Genomic DNA, 23927 nt, shown 5'->3' on the forward strand with positions numbered 1-23927 from the left:
GCATTTTTACAAAAATTATAACCCAATTGAGACAATTCAAATCTTGAGGATCGAACTGAGATTTTCTCAAAAATAAGAGGACCAAGAAGGGATTAAGCCAACACGTCAGCATATCACGTCAGCTAAACTTAACGCCGTTTGAGATCAGTTAACGGTTGGAGTAAAATGTGTGCATTTTTACAAAAATTATGACCCAATTGAGACAATTTAAAACTTGAGAACCGAACTGAGATTTACACACAAAACGAGGACCAAGAGAGATATTAAGTCTAAATTAAAATTAGAAATTGTATATAATTTTGGTTCTGTGACTTGCAGTTGTTGAGTTGGCCCCACACTCTGAAACCTGAACACACTGAAACCATCTTCTTGAGTGCTTAAAAAACCACTTTTCTCTTTCCCTATAAAGCTCCTAAATTGCATCACTTTCTTCTTCTAGCTCCTCTTTCACTTTTCCTTTTCCATCCCATTATTTTCAAGTAAGTTACCCATTTTCGTAATTCTTCTTTCGTCTCAACTCAATCTTCTTTTCTTTCCTCATTTATATCGCGTTTTTTTCTGATTATTTTCTTCCGTTGACCTGCAGTTCAAGAACACCTTGAAAAATAACCCTAGTGAGTTTTGACTTTGTTTGAAAAACATGGGTAGAGGAAAGATCGTGATTCGAAGGATTGACAATTCCACCAGCCGCCAAGTGACGTTTTCCAAGAGAAGAACTGGGTTGGTCAAGAAAGCTAGAGAACTGTCTATTCTCTGTGATGCAGAAGTTGGATTGATTGTGTTCTCCAGCACTGGCAAGCTTTATGACTATGCCAGTTCAAGGTAGAGCATCGATTTCTTCCATTTCTTTCACTTTACTCACTGATTATATGTATTACTTTTGGGGAATAAGTTATTCTTATGACGCTAATCTATTAAATTAGTGTTCTTCTCTTTGCATTCTACTGAGTCAGGAATTTCAATGTCTGGAAGAAAGAACTTTATCTGGGAACTTTCTGGGAAAAAACCTCATGGGATGGGGTTACATATACACTTTTTGGGAATATAATTTTATAGAAAAGAAAACGCAGAAACCTTTTCCTTTGATTTTTCTTCAAGTGATGACCACCATACATCTTATCATCAATTAACTTATGAATCATTGTTATATTGTATAGATTATTCCATCATCTCATCAATCTGATTCTGAATCCAAGTAACAGTTTTGCTGTTTTTCTGACTTTCTAGTACATGGTTAATGCTTGGAGGAAGTCTAATTGTTTGTCAGATTTATGGTTCGTTACTTATCTGTGGTCAACATTATTTTTCTCAGATAGATTTGAGAGTGTTTGGTATCATCTATAAGCTCAAAGAAAAATCCAAGTTTACAATAAATTAACCAGTTGGGGTGGCTAATCTATGCTGAGGTTTTGTACGTATAAAAACCCCATCCTCTGCATCTCTATTATTTGTTGCATTCTTTTCTATGTTTCTTGTGTCTTTTTGGTTTACAATCTTAAGATTTGTGTGCATTTTCCTGCATATATAATTCCAACATTTAATCATCATAGAAAAAAAATCCTTAGTGCCCCCTAAACTTTCTACCTCTTGAGTTTAAGGAACCTTATTATTACCACACTCATGTTTTACATTTCAATCGTCCTAGTTATATTGCTGACTTTTCCTATATTAAGTTATGTATTATTTTGCAATATATTGTATACATACAATATCAATTGTGTAAGTTAAAACAGTACTGATAGAAGTAGTGTTTTTAAGGATTTGCAGATAGATGATCGTGATCATGTTCCCATCTGATTAATATATTTTCTGCAGCTTGAAATCTGTTATTGATCGCTATAACAAGGTCAAAGAGGACCATCATCAGTTAATGAACCCTGCTTCAGAAATCAAGGTAACAACCATAATATTCGATTTCTTGAATTTATATCAATATGTATTGAAAGATTTTAAAACTATATCTACTTTAATTTAGTATTATCCAAGCCTTATTGTGATGTATATAAACTCATTTTCTCATATAAGGTATCACTGGAAAAGAAGTTTTAAGGATCATCTAAAAACTCTCTTTAATGAAGATTTTTAAACCGTTGTTAATTTAATTGTTATTGAAACATGTAACTTCCGGAATCATATATATATATCATGTTAGTCACATATGATGATAGTTCAGTTCTCAGTTTTTATCTGTATATTGTCATCTTTTTTAAATCAAGTTCAACTGCAGAAATATACTATAACAAATATACTATAACAGTTATTTCCATACTATCCTTTGAAGATGCGAATATGATGATAGTTTATTTCATATTTGTTATTGTTTCTAGTTTTTTTAATATAAAATAGTTACCTCAATTTAATTCACATATATATATATCAAAATTATTTCACAATCTATAATTTATAATATACAGATTCAATATTATTTATAATAAACTTATAAAATCTTTTTAGTTATAACGAAAAGTATGGTAACTAAAAAAAATTAATTAGGAATTGCAAAGCCCCGATATTTAAAAAATAAAAACCTATAATGAAAAGTTAAAATTAATCAATTAAAATTCTAAAATCTAATATAATAGGTCAGTGTCTAATGTGTTGTAAAAGTTAGTAAAATATGTTGTCTATGTTGATTTGATAGAGTTACAGTACATTGAGAGTAAAACAATTGTATATCCATTCAATTATGAAAGAAAGACATTATAACTTGAAATTATTTCATAAATCACAATGGTCATGATCGATTGAATTACACAGTGGTTGCACTTATGGTGTCTTATTTCTTTATTACATCACAATTCAATACAAAACATAATTAACACATTGAAATTTTAATTGACATGTACGAGCAAATAAATGTGTATTCAACGAGTTTAAATATTTTCTTACACTATAGTGTTATATACAATGTAAAATCTAATGACAAAATAGTTTGTAAGGATACAACTATATAACAAAATGGTAAGACGAAGAAGAAGAAATCATGAAATAGACGAAGAAGATGAAATTGCAGTTCTTTCACGAAGAAGAAGAAATGAAAATCATTATGCAAATTTTGTGAATATTAGTCCTATAGAAAAAATTCTACAGCATTTATGCTTCGGTTGTAAAAATAACCGAAACCTAAAACTCTACTCTCAATGATAAACTTGAAATTTTGATACACCTTTCAGTCTCGATTATTCAAAACATGAAGCCCAAAGGTTTTTATGCTTCGATTTTCTCAACAATAGGTGCTTATACCTTTTCTCTTAGATAAAGTAATTAAAAAACAAAGGGAGTTTTGAAATTTTAGCAAATCTTTAGGTCTCAATTTTTAAGAAACAAAAGTATAAAGGTTGATAGGCTTTGATTTTTCAAGAATCGGGGCCTATATAAGTTTGTAAATTTTTTAAAATTGCCACCTATGTTTTGATATACTTTGTTTACTCTAAAATTGAAGCTTATAAAGTGATTTTAAAAGTCAAAACTGCATTAGTGAATTATGCGTTAACACTACAAAACAATACATGAACAATTTGGACCAATGTATTAATGATGTGTGAATAATGCAAAACAATACACAAACAATAAATAAAATGAAGCAAATGGGAACTCGATTATATTACTACTCGAACATTTATTTTGAATATCAAATGATAAGATTCCAAATTGAACATACACTACTACATAAGTATTGGAATTAATTAAGAATGAAAAGTTGGAGATTGAAAACAAAATATAGAAAACATGGATAAAAAGAAGATGTCATATATCATGGTTTGATAAGTGAAGGATGACCACCGCAAGAATTAGGAAATTCTTGATAATATCACAATATGTTTGAAAATCCTAACATAGATAACTTTAGGCAACAATATTTTGATCCATTATGAATTCCAAAAAGTTTACAGATACAAATTAAGTGATAGGGCTTGCTTCATTTGTAAGTAAATAAAAGAAAATTACAATCCCTACATTATAAGAAAAGATAATTTTTCTTAGTGGTTTGGTTGACACATTCGAAGTAGTCATGGGTTTAAATCTTGATTACAACTATAATGCTAATAATTTTATTTTAGGGTTAAATATGTTTTTCGTCCCTTAAGTATCACACGACTTTGGGTTTAGTCCCTACTCAAAACTTTGATTGCTTTTAGTCCTCGTAGTTTTGAAACTATTACTATTAGTCCTTAAAATTGAACGGCGTTAACTTTTATTTGATGTGGCAAACGACGAGGTCACATCTTATGCCAACTTCCCTCTTCACTCTCTGTCACGTTGCTTGTGCTTGAGAACTTCGTACATCTTCTCCAGTCGCAGATCAAGCTAGCATTTCGCTTCTCGTGCATCATCACCCCAATCGCGCAATAGCCCAAGCCGCAGATCAAGCAAGCATCTCCATTCTTCACCTGCAAAGAATCCAAAACGCAGAGCCCTTTCTTCTTCCTCGCGAGTCCTCCATGGCATTCCCAAAATCATCTTAAACTCAGATAAATCCAAAAAACGTGAGCAACCTCAATCCCGAGTTCGCTCCGACCAGTCGAGAACCACGACCAAGCAAAATCCCAAATCGCTAGTGCTGCGATGAACCCTAAATTGCCTAAGCCTCTCCATTGTCATGCCTTCATCTCGCAAGCTCCCTTGAAGCGACGCCATCCTCCATCAACACCACCTTCAAAGTGAAAAATCTTTGCAATCGTGAAATCCTCCATCACTTGCAACATACTTGCAAATCCAAAAGCACAGCAAATAGAAGAGGAAAATCATGGCACAGGTGCAGGGGCAAGTTTCCCCAATCTGGCAAACCCTAATTTGGGGTGGAAGGGGACTAACACGTGTCAGATTCTTATTGGCTACGTCCTCGCTCCGTTGCTTTGGCGGATTGCTCTCGTGAAAGTCGTGCCAACTCCGCTGCATTTCAAGCTCTGTCGCTTCTTGTAATTCTTCCACTAACGGTGGAAATGAAGGTGATGGAATCGGTTCAGTACATCATCAGGGTATAAGAAACTTTCAAAACTTTTGGTCGAGTGGATAAACGTTTTTAATATTCGAAGTATAAAATGCGGGCTGTGAAATTTTTGGCTAAAGGTCTGTATAGTTGTGTGGAAGATGAAATCCTATCTGTTTGTACAGTTAACATTATTGTATTACATATTTTTCAGGCATGAGCAGGGGATAGAGAGCGTGTTATCTAAAACACTTAAACTAATAACATTAAAATTTGGGAGTTACATTCAGACTATCATTTCAGAAAAAAAAAAAAAAACCGCAATGTGGAACACAGTCACGAAGAAAGCTGACATCATACGTGGCTCGCTATTAGCCAAAATCTAACGCCGTTCAATTTTAAGGACTAATAGTAATAATGTTAAGGACTAAAAGCAATCAAATTTTCGAACAAGAACTAAACCCAAAATCGTGTGATACTTAAGGGACGAAAAACATATTTAACCCTTTATTTTAATACTTTAATCATGTAATACATGTCATTAACTTGGTCTCTTCAACATATTTTTATTTTAATACTCTAATTATGTAATACTTGTCATTCGCTTAGTCTATCCAAGGTGTGAGATATGAACCACCTTGTGTTGCAATATCTCTTGAGACTTTCTAAGCCTTCCTCTCATCATGGATCCACCTAAATCTTGAATTGGGTCCTAGTCATGGTCTTGATGGTCCTTATCATGTCTTTGGCTTCATACATTAAACTTCCACACCAATAACACACATACTAGGGTGCTTAGGTTTTCTGAGTTTCATAACTCTTATATTCTAATAATACAAAGGAGTAATAGTTACTTAAAATGTTTGTTCAACCAAAGAATTCTACGACACAACTAAAATAGATTCTCATTGAAGTTACATATAAATAGCAAAAATAATAAAAAAAGCATACCATCTGTAACAATATATGTAACTTGTGTTTTCTCCTTTGTTCTTTATTATATATAACTTGTAGAGACTTTTAATAATCGCTACAAGACAATAAATTGGGATAACATTTTGTGTTTAAGTAGTGCTTTATTCAGAAAAAACCTCTCACCAATCGGACAATAGTTATTATTAGTTAATATTACATTCATGATTTAAACAAGTCTTTGTCAATTTGGTATAAGATTTTTATCTTATATATACATCATAAAAATATTATAGCCTTTGTCTTACATTCTCAAAACTTTATTGCAATGGAAGAAAGAAGCCTTGGTTTTAATAATAGAGATATCAAAATGCATATACATGATAAACAAAAAAAAAAATACTATCAATTAATAACTACAATGAATATGAAATATAAAATGTTACACCAATATGAAGATTACATGTACTACCAAAATATTATTGTCAGATCATGTTCTGATAACTTTAGGATCATAATAAATTGTTCAATTATTTCAACACTCATTTCAAAACTTTTCAATAATTAGGTCCAAGATCTTCTATGAGTTTACTAATCACACTAACAACATGTGTTAAATTTAGTATGTTATGGTGCTCCCTACTACATATGAATGTGAAATAGTCTTTATCTTCCTCGTATTCCTCAAAATTATAAGCTTGAGTAGTTCAAAGCTTTGTGTGATGACTTAAAGGTGTACTTAAATATTTAAATTATTGCATAAATCTCTTCACAATCTTCTTCAAATATCTTTGCTGAGACAGATTCAACAATTCAACCATCTAACCCCTTTATATATACATTCCAAGTATATATCTCGTGAGACGAAAATCTTTCATCTCAAGCTTTGAACTTAATTTTTCTTTTACTTCCTATAAAGATATTCTTTATATACAAGAGCAAGAATAACATTAATTTCTTCTATTTTAAAGATGTAGACAAAATTATCACAATTGCTACTTTGGAACCTTTTGTTAATAAAAAATATCATCACATGATATTTCTTCCTTTTTCTTTCTCCATCACATGATATCACAATCTTGTGAATATTTCTTTCTCCACACATGATATTTCTTCCTTTCTTCAATATTCATATGCATCCTATCACCTTATTATTTATAGTAAGATTCATAAGCATCCATGTGTTTCCTCTTAAAAGAGTCAATTTCCTTATCCATGGCACATTATCACTACTAAACTTTTATACCTTCTCTTACCTTTATGAAAATTGACTCTTATCCATGGAACAAATGTGTAGTGCAACTTGAGCCCATGATTCAATTTCTCTATGTATGTGACATTAACTCCACTAACACTCCAACAAATTCACAACTATTAGATGCTACCGAAATCAACAAATTCTCTCTTTATGGGCAATCTTTCTTAAAATGATCTCTTTTATGGCAGTTGTAACACTTTGGCACCTTTTGTATTGTATCTTCTAATAATTTCTTTTACATCTTTCATTTTTCTCCCTCCTTTTTTTTGTTCCTATATGTGGAGACATTCAAACTCAATCAATTATACTCTTTCTTAGACTCTTTAAGCTTCTTAATCTAAATTGAGGTTTAAACCTCCTATAAAATAATAAAATTTTCTTTCTCAAATAACAAAGCATATTGAAAATGCTTTATAAATGCCTTGAGCAAGACATTAAAAAGTAGTAAAATCATATCTTCATCCCTAACTTTCACCTTAATATGTTAATAATCTCAAATCGTGTTAAAATATACTAACTTTTGCACTATCATTCTTGATTTTGTCATCTTGACTTTCTTCCTCTTGTTCTTTATATATTATATCAATTGTTTTCATGCAACAATCACAAAATAATACAATAACAAAAATGGAGAAAAAAATTATATTACAGTAGAAGGCTTTATACATAAAGAACATCTATCAAAATAATACACTACAAAAAGTACAACATATAGAACAAAGATATCATGCAATCATTTAAAGACTATTATAACAAACATCATCTATTAAATTACTAAGTAAAAAATCTAACTAATCTTAACACCACTAAAATCATTCTAATATACATTTCCTTATATTTTTCATAAAATAATCATGATTTAGCATTAATACATCATCACTAGCAAATAAGAGTCTTTCTTCCACAATAGGTTTCTTTTTTGTACTTTTTCTCAAGCGTTTTTTCGTTAAACACTTGTTAAAATATAAATAGAAGCAACTATTTTTGTCCAAAACTTTAGGCATTTATGTAACCTTCAGTATGCATCTCACATGTCCACATCATGTAGTTGGTGCTCCAATCTTACACTCACATTGTTTCAAATCACATGCTTCTGATTTTTGCTTCCATATATATACCCATATTTTTATGTTAAATCAATAACAAAAAGTAATAAAATATCTATTGTCACCATGTTTTGAAATTCCAATCAATTGTGCACAAATATGAAGGAATTATATCTCAACTTTCTCTTTCCTCCTATACTTTCATGTTGGAAAATATTCCTTATGCCTCTTTCTCATCCCACACAAATTCATCAGGAATATTGACAATAGATAATTCCTTATAAAAATAATATAATCCAAAAAATTAAAGTATCTAAAATAGATGTTGCCACAATGTTATTTTTGAAATATTTTTTTTAATTTGACAATATAATTAACATGTTATTCTAAAAGATAATCTATTTTTACACATATGATTGTATCTAACTATTTTCATCCTCTAAAAAGTAATACTTCCCCCAAAAAAATTGTGGGATATTTAGACTCTCGATATATTGTTTAAATATGAAAATTGCAACTTTAAACCAAAATATTACATGTCGAAAACACTTGAAATTTTTGTTTTCCCGTAATTGTTACCTCTTCCTTTTTCGTAATTAGTTTTAGTCATTCCTTGATTAGACAATGTGTATCTTTTTCCTTGCTAGAAACTGCTGCATCTATCTGCTTCCTCGAAAAATCCCTTGATATCTCTCCCTTGTAGTTGTGTTATTGTGATCATATATGTGTTTTTGAACTGAATTATTGGTGTCGTTACAAGTCAAACTTTATTTACATTGATCAGAGAGTTTTCTTTCATCTTATATATCATACTTGCATTAATGAATAACATAAAAACCCAATCTCAGATACATAATGAAACAAAATGAGAAAAATAGGACATTTCTTTGCACTGAACATTGATTCTGGTTGATATCTTAACATGGTATTCCTATAATCTTTTATTTGTAAAGTTTTAACGATTGGATAATAGTATAAGCCTAAATGACTATATATTAAAGTGATGTGTAACCATTTCCCTCAATTTATGACTACACAAATCAGGGACATAAAGCAATGTAGTTACAATTTACAACTTGATGCAGTTTTTCTTTCACTCAACAAGATGAGAAAAAAAAATGTGAATATAACTACTCAAACTTTGACGTGTACAAATTTGTCATCATTTTATATGCATATATCTGATATCTATATTGCTATTGACTAGTTTTGGCAGAGAGAAGTAGCAAGTTTGAGGCAACAAGTGCAGTACATGCAAGAATGTTACAGGTAAAAAGTTAAGCAACTAGCATTTGTGTAATTGTTGTAGTAGTCAGAAATATATGGAAACTAGTGAGTTATTAGGTAAATTCATTTGGAAAAATTAAAGCAATTATTTAAGAGGGTATAAATGTTTAAGTCGACTATAAAAGGAAATTACATACTTATAAGAATGGCAAAACATTCATAACCTGTACATTTAAGAATTTCCAGAAAAAAAAAAAAAAAAAAAAAACTGTAGTAGACATCTATATAATCTATCTGATAAACAAAATAAATAATATGAACAAGAGTCTCTCATCATGATTAACCCTTGCATGTAATTTCATAGTTACAATACAAACAAATAAGAACAAAATAATAATAAGTCCTAAAAAACAGAAAGAAAACCTAATCACCAAACATGTTGCCTATTATTACAGAAAGATAGAATTAACAACCCAAGCCAAAACCAACAATGTCCAAGCAAAAATTTGAAGGTATATATTATCATTTTATAGTCAAATAGCTAAAACATACAGTTGTCATCCATGGATACCAAATTGGTTTTCCATTCTATTTGTTTGACTCATCTTCACCATTATCACATAGTTGATCTCCTTTCTTTTTATATTGTAAAAAGAATCCTCGTAAGTGTAGTATCAGAGGTGCTTTAGAATTAACTATCCAATAATGATCATCATATGCAACATTTGGATAATTTTTCTCAACATAAAGTACGTTTACAATTCCTTTGAAAGTGTTTAAATGTTGTCATGAATTCAAGTTTTAACCATAACTCAAATGCATTGGTATAACTTGATGAAATCTCAAAAGGATTTCAAAATATATTAGTTAACAACAACTTTGTGATTCAGAAGTTTTCCGATGTTTTTTATAGATTTTTTTTTTCAAACTTGTCGTATTAGTGATTGGCACATATAATCCTTGAAGCATAAATCAGCTTTTATCATCAACATGAAATAGGAGATTTTGTCTGTAATTAGTTTGAATCAAACATGGATGACAACTCCCTTCATCTTGAATTATATAGGTTAAAACTTTCTTAAACATGTGAAATCATAATTCAGAATTGGCAAAAATCATACCTGAAATAGTATGTTAACTAATTACATAGACTGAACCTAAGGAGATAAGAATGATGTAGTGATAAATTGGAAGAGAGGGTGGAAGAGATTGTGGATTTAACTCCTTTATTAACAATATAGAGATATAAGGTTAATTTAGTAATTTTGAAAGGGATGGTAAAAGAAGTTATTGGACATGAATTTTGATGGGTTTGAAAGGGATAGGGAAAAGGTAAGCCGATGTATATACATATCGAGCGTGAGACTAGAAATTGGAAGAGAGGGTTAGAAGTGGGTTTTAGACCTAACTCAGCCCTACAAAACCGGCTTGAAAGGTGAGGTCTGCACCCCACTTATATATTATAAATTGGTCTTATCTCTAGTCGATGTGAGACTTTCAACATCTTCTACCTTTATGTTTTTTGGATGATGTTATACTGTCTTTGGCGTTTGTAATTTCAAACATTTCTTTTTGTTTGTAAAAGGATTGGATCCCTTTAAGAGTTTAATATATTTAATCAATTCTTTGTTGTTAATAAAAAAATCTATTTTTAAATACAAAATAATATCGTGAAAAGACAAACATAAGCATAAAGAACACAAAAATAACACCCATTTTTTTTTATATGAAAACTCTTTATAGATGAGGAAGAAATGATGAGATTGATCTAAGAAAACATCTCTGTTATGAAAGAAAGATTATAGAACTTGCCTCTATAAATCACTAAAAGAGTGGCATTCCTCCTATATTATTCTCCTTTTCTATGTTGGATTTCTCAAGTCAACACACTGGGAAGATTCAGTATCTAACTTGAGATATTTAGATCAATAAGTACTAAGAGACGTACATCTGATTAGTCTTAAGCTATGAGTTAACCCATATATAAGAAATCTGAAATTATTTTTAACCTAAAGCTTTAAGATGACAAATTTATATATATGGTTCATTTTACTTATTTTTACTCAATAAAAAATTAACTTCATACTTGAATTCTTTGTAATCTCTCTTTATATACGAGTCTCCCTCCCTATATGATATTTTCCATAATGACACAAATTATTAATATCAATTGTTGGGTTCGGAACAACATTTCCAAAAGAATTTCTAGAATAGGAATGATGAAAAAGTGAAAATGAAAATGTTTCACCTCACCATTCACAAGTCTTTTTTGCTTATAGATGTAGAGATACGTCTCTTCCTTCATAAAAGAATACACTTAATAGGAAAAAATAAATAAATCTTTAATTTTATCTTTTTTGTACCACCTTTTTTTATAGTACTTCGTCAATTAAGAAAAGCAATTCCAACACTATGGTCTCTCGCCTTACCTTACAGATGTAAGAAGCTGGTTTCTCGACCTCAATGACCTTCCGATAACACAGTAGCAACTCTAACTATAGTAAAAAACTGACATACAAACGAGAATATTATTTGTTCTAACAACTTTAGTGTAATATTTTTATTCTTATAAAACATCATAAATAAGCACATTTAAAGGAAGAACAAGGTTTTAAAAAATATAGAAAGAATGATATTCCGTATTCTTGGAAAGTGCAGGCAAATGATGGGCGAACAACTTTCTGGTTTGGATATTAAGGAGTTGGGGAATCTGGAAAATCGACTGGAGAGAAGTTTGAAGGGTGTTCGCATGAAAAAGGTATCATCCTTCAAAGTCAAAGCCAACCAAAACTAGCTCATCCATTTCACGGTACATGCTTCAGTCTTACGTTATCACTTACTTTTATTATCTGTGCAGGATCAAATTCTGGTTGATGAGGTCAAAGAACTACACCAAAAGGTTTCATGAATCAGGTTTTGTTCCTTAAAATGATTCCTAGTATTCCAACAAATTTCTGACTGCTAATTTAATCGATGCTATTGTAGGGAAGCCAAGCCAAACAAGAAAATGCCGAACTTCATAGAAAGATAAATCTCATGCTCAAGGACAACGAAGAACTACAAAAGGTATATATATATATATATACAGAAACTCGTTCTCTATATTTAGACATCATTCATAGTTTCATACATATATGTTTTATTTTAAGCTTAAGAATTTGAATTTCAGGTTATTGAAGCAAAAGGTAGAAAGGAAGGTGCTGCAACATCAATTCCTTCTTGCACTATCAGTTATGGATATGATATATTTGCTCCTATCAGTCTCAAGCTAAGCCAGCCACATCACAGTGAACCACAAGCCAAAGCAATGAAACTGGGGTATTCCTCAAACTCGTGCTCCTTGCTCTATGAATATGTTTATGCTCCCGATTAATTAATATAATAAATTTTTGGTTTTAGATTTTTCACACTTGTTTTTTTATTGTGTTTTTTTCTGAATTTTTAGAAGTGTAGTTCAAGATTCATGGAAGTGTAGTTCTGGAGAGTCTAAAAAGCTTGTCAATTCATAATTTAGCATCTTTATAGATAAAAACATGTTTAATCTATTCATAATTTCCTTTTAAACTAATTATCTAATGTTTGTACAGATTAAGCGCCACGTAGAAAGTGTTGGTGATGATGTCTGACAAGCTGCCAAGACTTGGTTCCAGTGATTGTACAATGCCTAAATGTACATGAAAATAGATTATCTCTCAGAAGCTCTACATGCACTTGTTATAAGAATCTGACACATATAATGGTTACTCTGTAACATCAATACAATAAAGATTATATTGTCATCTGTGGTTGGTGGTTTTATATAATAATTAGTGTGAAATGAATGTAAAAAGTTCAGAGGTGTCAAAAAGAATATTTTTCATAATATTTTCTATGTATTTGTCATCATCACTAATATGCAAATCTGAGGATAATCCTCGAGGCCTATCTTTCCCGATCATAAAATGTTAAAAACCTCTAAAAGAAAAGCAAGCAAAAACATGTTATATATTAATTCTTGTGTTTATTCTCTTTCATTGAAAATAGATCCTAAATTTCATTTTCTGTTCTTTTAAAATAGATTATATAATAGGATTTTGATATTTTGATAACTATTTTTAATAATTTTTTGGCAATAGGACATATATCATTACTTAATTGTTCTGTTTGAATTTATATTTAAAAAAATATTTGAAACGAACTAATCATAAACTATCACGTAAGTGTTATCAAAAAATTGTCAAAAAATAGTTATTAAAACAAATTTTCCTATATGATATAATGCTACATTGTAGTTAATATAAACCTACATGACTTTTATTATTTATTTTATTAAAAATGGATTTGATATCAAGGGATTTTTTTTACCTACTTTAGCCTCGGTGACAATAACGATGCCTTACTAGTTGTAGGTAATGACGCACAGGACATTAGGTAATGAAAAAAAAGTTATTTCATGTACCATTGACTACAATATTGTTTGTGTTTAAAAAATTATAGATACACTTTAGAGGCTCTTAGAATACACAAGGAGAGTTTCAATGTATATATTTTTGCTCCCTAAGGTGAAGTATGTTTCCATATATATGTATCTGGTTGAAGTTACTATGCAAAATAGGTATAATTGATCAGTTACGAAATACATATTAGATTAGTATATTAATGGAATGTGTTGAAGACATTTGATCGGTTGTGCAAGTGATATAATATATACTCATATTAAATTGGTTCTAGACCAATTGATTTAATACATTTAATTGAAAAAAGAAACATTTTTTAATGTAACTATAAGAAGGTGTAAAGGAGAGAACAAAGAACCATCAAAAATCATCATTGACTAGCATCAATGAATCAACACTAGTGAACTACCATGAAGAACAATGCCCCAACCACAAAGTATTCACTTATTTGACTAGGAGACTTCACAAAACATCATGAGGACTAGTGTCGCACATTCGATTAAGCAGAAACATCACAATTTTGTTTCATTTGCAAAGGAGATGGGAAATAACCAAGCACCGAGAAGAGACAACTATGAAGAGGTTTTCTCCACAAACAAAAGTCCTAAACATAAGAAAATGGAGAGAAAAACACTAACTTATTACATCAATTGCTAAAAAATGGCTTGGAAAAATGGTTTGCAATATATATATATATATATATAGAGAGAGAGAGAGAGAGAACCGTCAAAATGGGTCACAACCTGCGAGCCAACCCGGCTCGGTTTCGGGTTGGGTTGGGTATGAAAAAATTGAATTTTTTTTATGCGGGTCAGATTTCAACCCGGCTCATTTAACCCGGCTCATGCGAGTTGAGCCCATGGTGGGCCGAGTTGGCCCGCCAATCCACCTACCTAATTTTATTTTTTTAATTTATTATTTTATTTATGAAACCCTAAAAAATAAAATACTCTCTTGACTCACTATGTATACTAAAAAAGTAACATCTGCTCTCACAAATCACTCTCACGGAACTTGCTCTCGTACGATGTTGTCACTCTCACTTCTTCACTGAAATTCTTCAAGGAGTAGGTTTTTTGTAGGTTTTTTATATGTTTTTTGTGTTTGTTTTGGGATGACATTTGGATTATATTGTACTTTTTATTATTAGTTTAACATCATTTTTTGGGACTGAAATTTGTTTAAATTTGAATATAGAAAGTTTGTAATTTTTTTATTTAAAAAAGTTGTAATTAAATGGGTCAGTGAGCCAACCCGTTTACCCACCAACCCACAGTGGGTCGAGTCGGGTTCAGATTTTTTTGGCTCGCTAATAAATGAACCGAGTTGGATTGACTCACTAAGTGACCAACCCGTGGTGGACCGGACAGAGTCGAGACGGGTTATAATCATATATATATATATATATATATATATATATATGATTATTTTTTTAATATTTATAACACTATCACTATATTTTGAATTAAATCAATTTTATAAGAACTGATTTATTTTAATATTATTATCTCCGAGTTCTCTAACTACTATGCTTATAATATATTTATTTGTTGATAAAATTTACAATGTGACTTTGTATCAATTATAAAAATTTATTATAGGATTAAATATGTTTTTAGTCTTTATATTTTGGGGAGATCTTGATTTTAGTTCCTCTTTCAAACTAAGGTACAATTTAGTCCTTCAACTTTAGAAAACTCTGGTTTTAGTTCGTTTTACCAAATTTTTTTAACTTTATGTCTTGTTTCAAACACGTTTCATTATAGTATTTGGATTGTTTACACTGTTTGACACATTTTTGTTTCAATGTTAACTGAGAAACGTTTGAAACAACAAATAAATTTAAAAAAATGTGGTAAAAACACCTAGTTAATAAAACAATAATTTAATTAAAAAAATATAAAAATTTGAAGTACTTAACAAAATAGAAAAAATAAAAAATTTAACCAAAATAATTAACTTTAAGGATTTAAAAATTAAATAAAACTATAATATATCTGCATTAAGAAAACTTGATTTACAGTGTCTTCCTTCTAAAGGAAAAAAAATTATGTTTTCTTTTATTAAAAGAAGCACCAATATTTTAACAAATAGAATATATCATTATAAAACAATAAAATATAATAATATAAAAGAAAGTTGGTCTATAATATTAGATTTTTAATAATATTTTTACAACATTTTTTACTAATATTTTAACATTATTAACTTATCATTATGTGATTAATTAATTTATAATAGTTTTTATAATTATTATTATTTACCGTAAAATAATTTTAGACTAATTAGAAAGTAATATTCTAAAAAAATCTGTCATTTTGGATATTAACATCACAACATTTGTCTTAAGAAATATTACTTTACTATGAAATTAATAATACTTTTTAACAAATTTCCATTAAAAAAAAACAAAAGAAAAATCAAAGTTGAAAATTTTAATGTTGACTTAACAGCACAGCACCTGACATTTGCTGTCATTGTATTCTGTTACATCGGATTAGATATTTCAGAAAACATTATGGAAAAGACACTTTAATCATGAAACAGATTTATTAGTTTATTGGATTCAAATTAGTACAAAAGATTCCTCAACAAACACTTGTGATACAAACAATATCTAAACAACTTTTTTATTGTTTTATTCAGGTACTTTGATAAGGTGTTTAATTGAATGAATTTAAGAAAGAGAGAATGAATTTTTTAATGAGTAGTGTAAAATAATATTATTTTTAATGATAACAGTAGTGTATAAAAATATTATCTTTTTGATAAAAATATTTTGAAATAATAGAATTAAACAAAAATAAAAAATTAATATAATATATTTATTTTCCTACATATTATCATTATTATTATAATAACACAAGTTTTGCTTCTAATTCACCGTCTTGCTAACAAAGTTTTCAAGTTTATATAAAATAAGGGACATTTCAATAAAATAATATTTGTAAACAGAATTTCATCTCACCTTAAACAAACACGACCTTAGTTATTTGACACAAAATTGGTTGCCAACTTAGAAGAATCAAATACTAATTTAAAAAGATATGAATAATATATTTATTTAGATAATATTTTTTTAACAATATTATTTAGTTTTATTTTATGATTGATTTAAAATTACTTTACTATCAATAATAATAATCACCATAGATATTATTATAAATTAATTATAAAATAACACGTAAATAATATTTAAATATTATTTAAAAAATATTGTTTAAATATTATTATCTATTAGAAAAATATTAGAAAAACAGTGTTGTTGATGACAAAAAAACAATAAAATATTTTATTGCACAAGGTTCAAGTTGTACGGTACTGCTTCATAAATATTTATTATTCAAACATAATGCACTGTTCATTTGATGGGATATGAATTGGAGGATAGAATGACTGAACAGTAGTTGAATCTCACCAACCCATTAATTATTTAAGTTTTTACGTTTGAAGATTCTGCATTTTGATCCACGTGAACACAACCACAACGCTTATAACTCATCCACACTAATTATTCTATTCATTTAGCCTTTTATTTTATTTTAGCGTGTTCATCTTTTCCAAAATATGTATTCTTTTAAAATTAAGGAAAGATATCTTTAATGATGTTTTTTTGTTAGTCTTTCATAATTTTATTATGATAATCTTTCTTATTAATTAAATTTAAAAAATAGTTATAAAACCTCAATTAAAATAATAAAATAAAATAAAATATACTAATGAAAATTATTATAGAAGAATATACACAAAATTTTTTAAAAAATGCGTATATAAATATTATAATAATAATTTTGTTTTAAAATGTGATACTTTAAATATTTTATAAGTAAGAAAATATAAAAAATAAATTATTTTTTAAATTACAAAAAGAAACGATAAATCAGTGTTGAATAAATAAACATATTGTTTTTAGGAATTCAAACATAAAACAAATAAATAAAAAATAAAATAATTTTGTTTAATTTAGAGATTAAAATATAGTATAAAAGTAATAAATTATTCAAGTCAATCCATCTAATTTATTATTTATTCACATAAACTACAAATTATACAAAACTAACTTAAACAAATCAAATCTATTTTTTTTCTTACGTAGTCCTGCTTATATATTGTGCATTGTCAACTATAATCTAATATAATCTATATTTTATTAGAGAATACGATGACAACATAATTTAAATAGATTATTGTCTTTAAAGATTTATCTGTAATATATATACAAATTCTCTAGGATACAAGAAAAATATTTTTATATTGAGAACTTCAGAACTAGTAAGAAGAATTTTTTAAATAATAAATATAAACTCAAGATATAAAAGAATAAGAAAAAATAAGAGAGAATCAAAGAAATGGGAAAAGAAGAGATCAATAAGTATTTTTTTTTATTATTATTATTTGGAGAAGGACGGGTCACCTATTAATAGATGAAGGAAGGGTTTGAAAATATTTAAAAAGCATGACTTGTGGATGATTCCCTACACCTTGTGTTTGAAACCAAACAACAATCCATGCGATACTTTCGACTGTAGCTATTCGCGTCTTGCATAGAAGGGTCGTCCAACAAAAAAGTTTGTTGCAACAAGCTCGATCAACACGAGTTTGACCAACACAATCTTGGCCAACACGAGCTCAATTAACATGAAATCGATCATCACAAGCTATATTTGTTTGCAATATGTTGATTATCATAACAATTCACCACATATTGCTAAAGATAAGATACAAAAAGTGTGAAAGAAGAAAATCTTGGGTCTCATATAAGATGTAATGTATCAGAGATGGTATAGCAAGCTATATGAACCAGTCTTAGATCAAGAAACTTAGCAAGCTATATGACCCAAATACACTTGACATGTTTAGTGGTTTATCAATCACAATGTACCCCACAATCCTTGTTGTTATCAGTGTGTTGTGTTTACTAGGTAATGCATGTGCCAGATATTCATGAGTGTTCTAGAGATTATGTCAAGGTATCATGCAAGCGAGCCCACTCTACACTCATATATAGCTGATTTCATCAAGTGTATGTTGCAAATCATACACCACATATAAAGGATATAAAAATATACTTAAAAACTCTGTTTAAATAAAATTATTACACCATAAAGAATTTTAATTATAAAATTTAACCTCTCAATCAAGCAATCTCTAGCACTTTCACACACCATAAGAATAGATATAATTAATTAAAAATCAATTTAGTGTTATCAGAACTAACAAATGACTTGTTCTTACCCATATGAACCTTATTCATAAGATCTCCAAACACAAAGGTTGGGTTACCATCACTTGTTCGTTTACAAGTGACTTAAGTCTCATTTCCTTCGATGTTTTTAAAATCACATCACATCACTTCCTAGGGTTTTTGTCATATGATCTACTAAACTCCGTTCTAACATCACATAATCAATGAAAATTGTTTCGCTCTTTAGTAGCTTCATCAAATTATATCTCAATGTAATAGGTCTCTTATTTCCATTGTAGGTTTTGTTTTTGGCTTTTTTCGATTGACAATCACAATGTATTGACATAGAAGAGGTTATTTTATTCTTAGTGGAATGTTAGCTAAGAAGTTCGTCAATAACTCAACTTCACTATTAGTCTTTTCTAGGGCAACAAATTCAAATTCCATTGTTCATCTTACAATAATAGTTTACCTGGTTGGTCTCCATGTAATTGCACCACTACCAATTGTGAATACATAACCACTAATGAATTTTGTCTCATCTAAATCAAATATCCAAACATTATTGTACTCTTTTAGTACAACAGGAAATTCACTATATTTAATAATCCATTGAACCTCTTAAATATCTTATAAGTTTTGCAAGTGCATCTCAATATTCCTAATTAGAATTTGGGTTTAATATGTTTTTAGTTCCTTAACTTTCAGTGAACATTGGAATTAGTTCCTCTTCGAAACTTTGGACTAATTTAGTCTCACATTTATAAAACTATATGGATTTAATCATTTTAACCAAATTTTGTTAAGTTTATTTGATGTTTTAAATGCATTTCTCAACTAACATTGAAGCAAAAATGTGTCAAATAATGTAAACAACTCAAATGTACTCATGAAGATAGACTATTTTCAATTTTTACTAAAAGTTAAGAGACTAAAAACATATCTAACCTTTAGAATTTTCTATGTATCTTCTTAGTGTACCTACTGCTAACTAATATCGAGTCTAAAAAAAGTCATCAAATGCAGTAAGCTCACAATTATCTAGGCATACTAAGGTTGAGAAATAGATTCTCCCCTATTTTTATTAATTTAGAATTAGTATCATAAGGCATATCACTCATTTTAAGTCATAATTTCTAAACTTCCTAAGCAGTTTCTCATGTATTATTTTAGGATAGTAATATACTATCTCACTTCCTTATGATTCTAGCTTCTAAAATCACAATGACTTCATGTAGAACAACTTATATTTCATAATAAGATTCTAGAAACCTTAGTCTCACAAACTGTCTCATTGGATATATCAACCATTAACATGTCATCCACATATATAAATATATAATGACATATTCTATATTCTCATATTTATAGTACTATCAATATCATTAGGTGAAAAGTCATCAAAAATAGTTATTTCCTTCTCGTTTGAAAATAGGGTTAAATTCACTCAAAATAAAAATTTTCCTCTAAAGTAAATGAGTAATATTGCCTACACCCCCACAGTCTTAAATATTTAAGATTGGTAAATAAGCAAATACCTGATTGTGCTCCTCTCATTTATAGGTAGATCTCATTCTTCCACCTAGGGTGAAATTTATTCAAAACATATAAATTTTCTTCTTTCTAAGAGCCCGTGATAAACATATTATGAATTTTGCTTTAGTCGAGCTAGTCGAACTATCTTAACGAGCTCCTCCATGGTTGTCCAAGTTTGTTGAGATCCTTGACTACCTGAGCTTGTCACGCTCCTCTAAGCTTGTCGAGGTTGCCTCGACTGGCTGAGCTTGTCGAGCTTCACTTTGGCTCTCTAAGCTTGTCGAGCTTCGCTTCGGCTCTCCAAGCTTGTCGAGCTTCGCCTTAGCTACTTGAACCTTGTCGAGCTCTTCCTCGACTACCCGAGCTTGCCGAGCTTCGCCTCTTTGCCTGAACTTGTCGACCTCCTCCACGGTTGCCCCAAGTTTGTCGAGCTTTACCTAAGTAGGTCCTCTTTGAAAGGAGACATTGTGCCACCTCCGCACTAGCAACCGTAACAATCTCATGCTTCCATGCCATTTTACACAACCCTTGCATCACCCTCTTTATCGTCGAACTAGGTCCTTACCAGCAAGGGTGCCATGCACAACCTCCAAAATGGACCATGGAATCATCTGTTGCCAAATCACGTAGACGCTTACAAAGTTCCGACGGGCTTCATCCAACAACTTCTTCAAGAAGCTCACACATGCCAGGCCTTCTACCTCACCTTCTCACCATAAGAGAGCATTGCATCGCGAGGTTGCGAAGAGCCACTATTGGGAACCAAGGCCTTTGTTGCAACAACTATTGCCACTACTGAAAATGCTTACAAGTGGTCCTTCAAATGCTTATGAAAATCCTTAAGATTGTTGAAGAATTTGATAATAACACAATTAAAATGGATTTCCTGAGGCATGAATTATCAATGTCCTTAAAGATTTATCCACAATATATATGCAAATCCCCAAAGTATACTAGGAATGTCTTTATATTAAGGAATTCATATCTAGCAAGAAAAACTATTTAAAGAGTAAATATAAACCCAGGATATAAAACTATAAGAAAAGAAATGAGAGAATCAAAGAAATGTGAGAAGGAGAGATCAACAAGTGTTTTTATTTTTTTTGTAATTTGGAGAAGCACATGTCACTTATTTATAGATGGAGGAGGGGTTTGAAACCGGCTAAAAACCATGACGTGCGAAAGATACCCCACACCTTGGGATTAAAACCAAGCAACAACCCTCGCAATACCTGTAATTATAGTTTATAGTTTTTAAGGAGAAGCCGTTTAACAACAAGATTCTTGCAACAAACTTGATTAACACAATCTTAATCAACACAATCTCGACTAACACAAATTCGACTAAAACACAATCTCAATCAATACGAAATTGACTAATACGAACTCAACCAATACAATATTGGTGAACACAAACTCAACTAATAAACTATATTCTTTTATAATATATTGATTATCACAATATATTTATGCAATGTGAAAATAAACATAACTAGTTCAGGTGTTTTGGTTAAGGATTTGGATTCATGCTTTCTCATAAGTAACTTTAGACATTAAAAAAAAAAGTCAGAGAAGAACAGTAGAAGAAGCATAATCCAAGTACAAAATAAAGCTTAGATAAGTAAAAAAGAAGAAGCAGAAATTCATGGTTGGATTACAAAACCTATGATAATTAAATAATAACGTTAGTTGTCCTGAATCTCGTAATGTTGTTGGCCATTGTAAATTTGCCGTTCAATATTTAACCACCAATGACCGTACCCTATGATATTTCTTAGTATTTCTCATCATATCATATTAAATTCTCACCACTGCTCATTCCACTTCACTCCAATCTTAAACATAATTTTAAGAATCTGTGTCAGTTTCAAGTCTCATTTAAATAAAATAAATTATACAAAAAACTACGTACTCATTCATATAAAATTAGGATTAGAAAGAAGTGTGTTATCTTAATTTTTTATATACCCATAACTTGATGATAAAAACCTTGGAAGTATCGAACAACTCATCTAAAGCCTCATTTTCTTACACAAATCCTATGTCATAAATTAATTAATTATCGATCAAGTTTAATCACATACACTGCCTCATTTCGTTGACAATTGTCAGTACAGCAGCACAGTACGGTACGTGATTCAAAAAATAAAATAAAAAATATGTTTGACTATTTTTATTTTTATTTAATATCTTTTAGTCCATGATTTTATTTTAGATTTAATCTCTCTTAATTTTGTAAACTTTGTCTATTTTTAACATTTATTCTTTGAAAAAAATTTAATAGTATTTTTTTCTCTGTTAATTAATAGTGGTGTAGACAGGCGAAGGCGTTATTGATGTTTCAACGACTTATTATTATATGAATACGAGAGTGCTGGTTTAATATTATGATGTTTTATTTTTAGAAATCGCGTTTTCAAGGATATTATGATTAAGAATGATATTGTTAGGCATGTTTCAAATTCTGTTGGTTAAGTTTGATATTTTTAAGAATAGTTGTAAATTTTAAGATAATGGAAATAAAATTACAAATCAAAGTTGTAGTAAGGATAAAAAAAGTAGAAAGAAATAAATGAATCATATAAAATATCTTTATATAATGAAAATTATTTAACAAAAAGTTAATTTTTTGCTATAAATATTTTATTAAAAAAAATTAATTTTGCTTATATGGGTATGAATCATGTAAAAGATATTGAACATTAGAATAACTAAAACTTGAAAATTTTCCCCTCTCCCTATGGGAATATTTTTTCTTGTGAATTCCACAATTTTTTTTTTCAAAATTAATGTTTATTTTGGTTCAACTAAAAGTAGAAAAAAAAAATCTCATTTTTTTTACCCTTTGGCTCCCTCATGTGACAGAAAAGAAAGAAAACATACAATAGATCCACGTTACTCAATTTTAAAAGAGAAGAGAGATAAAAGAACATTTCAAAGAAAAAAAACTAAAATAGTATTATTTTTTATAATGTTTCTTCTCTTAATATTTTAAATAAAAAAATTAAATATTTTATCAATATACTTTTTATTAAATAAAAAAATCATAACATTTTTATTTTTTTTCTTTGCTTTTTGTTTTTTCTATTCATCTCTTCACTGAATAACGTTTTATTTCTTAAAGATAAAGTATTTTCTTTGTTTTTTCAAGACATTGAGTTATAACAAGAAATATAAGAATTGTTAAGATAAAATTTATTTATTACATTTATTTATTTATTTTTATAATTGACACCTTAATATTCATCATTTTCTTTACTTAAAACATTATCACAATATCACTTAATAACTTCAAAATATTTAATAACACATAATATCATAATAAATCCATCATGAATGAAAAAAAAAATAGAAAAGCAAGAAAATAATTAAATAATTAATCATTTAAAAAATGTAA

At 29.2% G+C, this 23927-nt stretch overlaps 1 protein-coding gene across 1 annotated transcript; it reads left to right on the forward strand.

Annotated features, from left to right (window-relative positions):
* Positions 1–318: 318 nt before the first annotated feature.
* On the forward strand, positions 319–13078 carry LOC106766346 (MADS-box transcription factor 23-like). Its single transcript, XM_022782752.1, has 9 exons — positions 319–479; positions 587–822; positions 1816–1894; positions 9354–9415; positions 12032–12131; positions 12231–12272; positions 12359–12439; positions 12543–12691; positions 12961–13078. Exons 2-9 carry the CDS (start codon positions 641–643, stop codon positions 12974–12976), a joined length of 711 nt encoding a protein of 236 aa, XP_022638473.1. The 5' UTR covers positions 319–479; positions 587–640; the 3' UTR covers positions 12977–13078.
* Positions 13079–23927: the final 10849 nt, after the last annotated feature.

This window comes from Vigna radiata, chromosome 7 (genome assembly GCF_000741045.1).
Source record: "Vigna radiata var. radiata cultivar VC1973A chromosome 7, Vradiata_ver6, whole genome shotgun sequence".
In the NCBI taxonomy this organism is placed as follows: Eukaryota; Viridiplantae; Streptophyta; class Magnoliopsida; order Fabales; family Fabaceae; genus Vigna; species Vigna radiata.

Coding starts and splice junctions, on each gene's coding strand:
- LOC106766346 (XM_022782752.1), top strand. CDS start 641: ATGGGTAGAGGAAAGATCGTGATTCGAAGGATTGACAATTCCACCAGC. Junction 1,895..9,353: donor ACCCTGCTTCAGAAATCAAG/GTAACAACCATA, acceptor GCTATTGACTAG/TTTTGGCAGAGAGAAGTAGC. Junction 9,416..12,031: donor TACATGCAAGAATGTTACAG/GTAAAAAGTTAA, acceptor TGGAAAGTGCAG/GCAAATGATGGGCGAACAAC.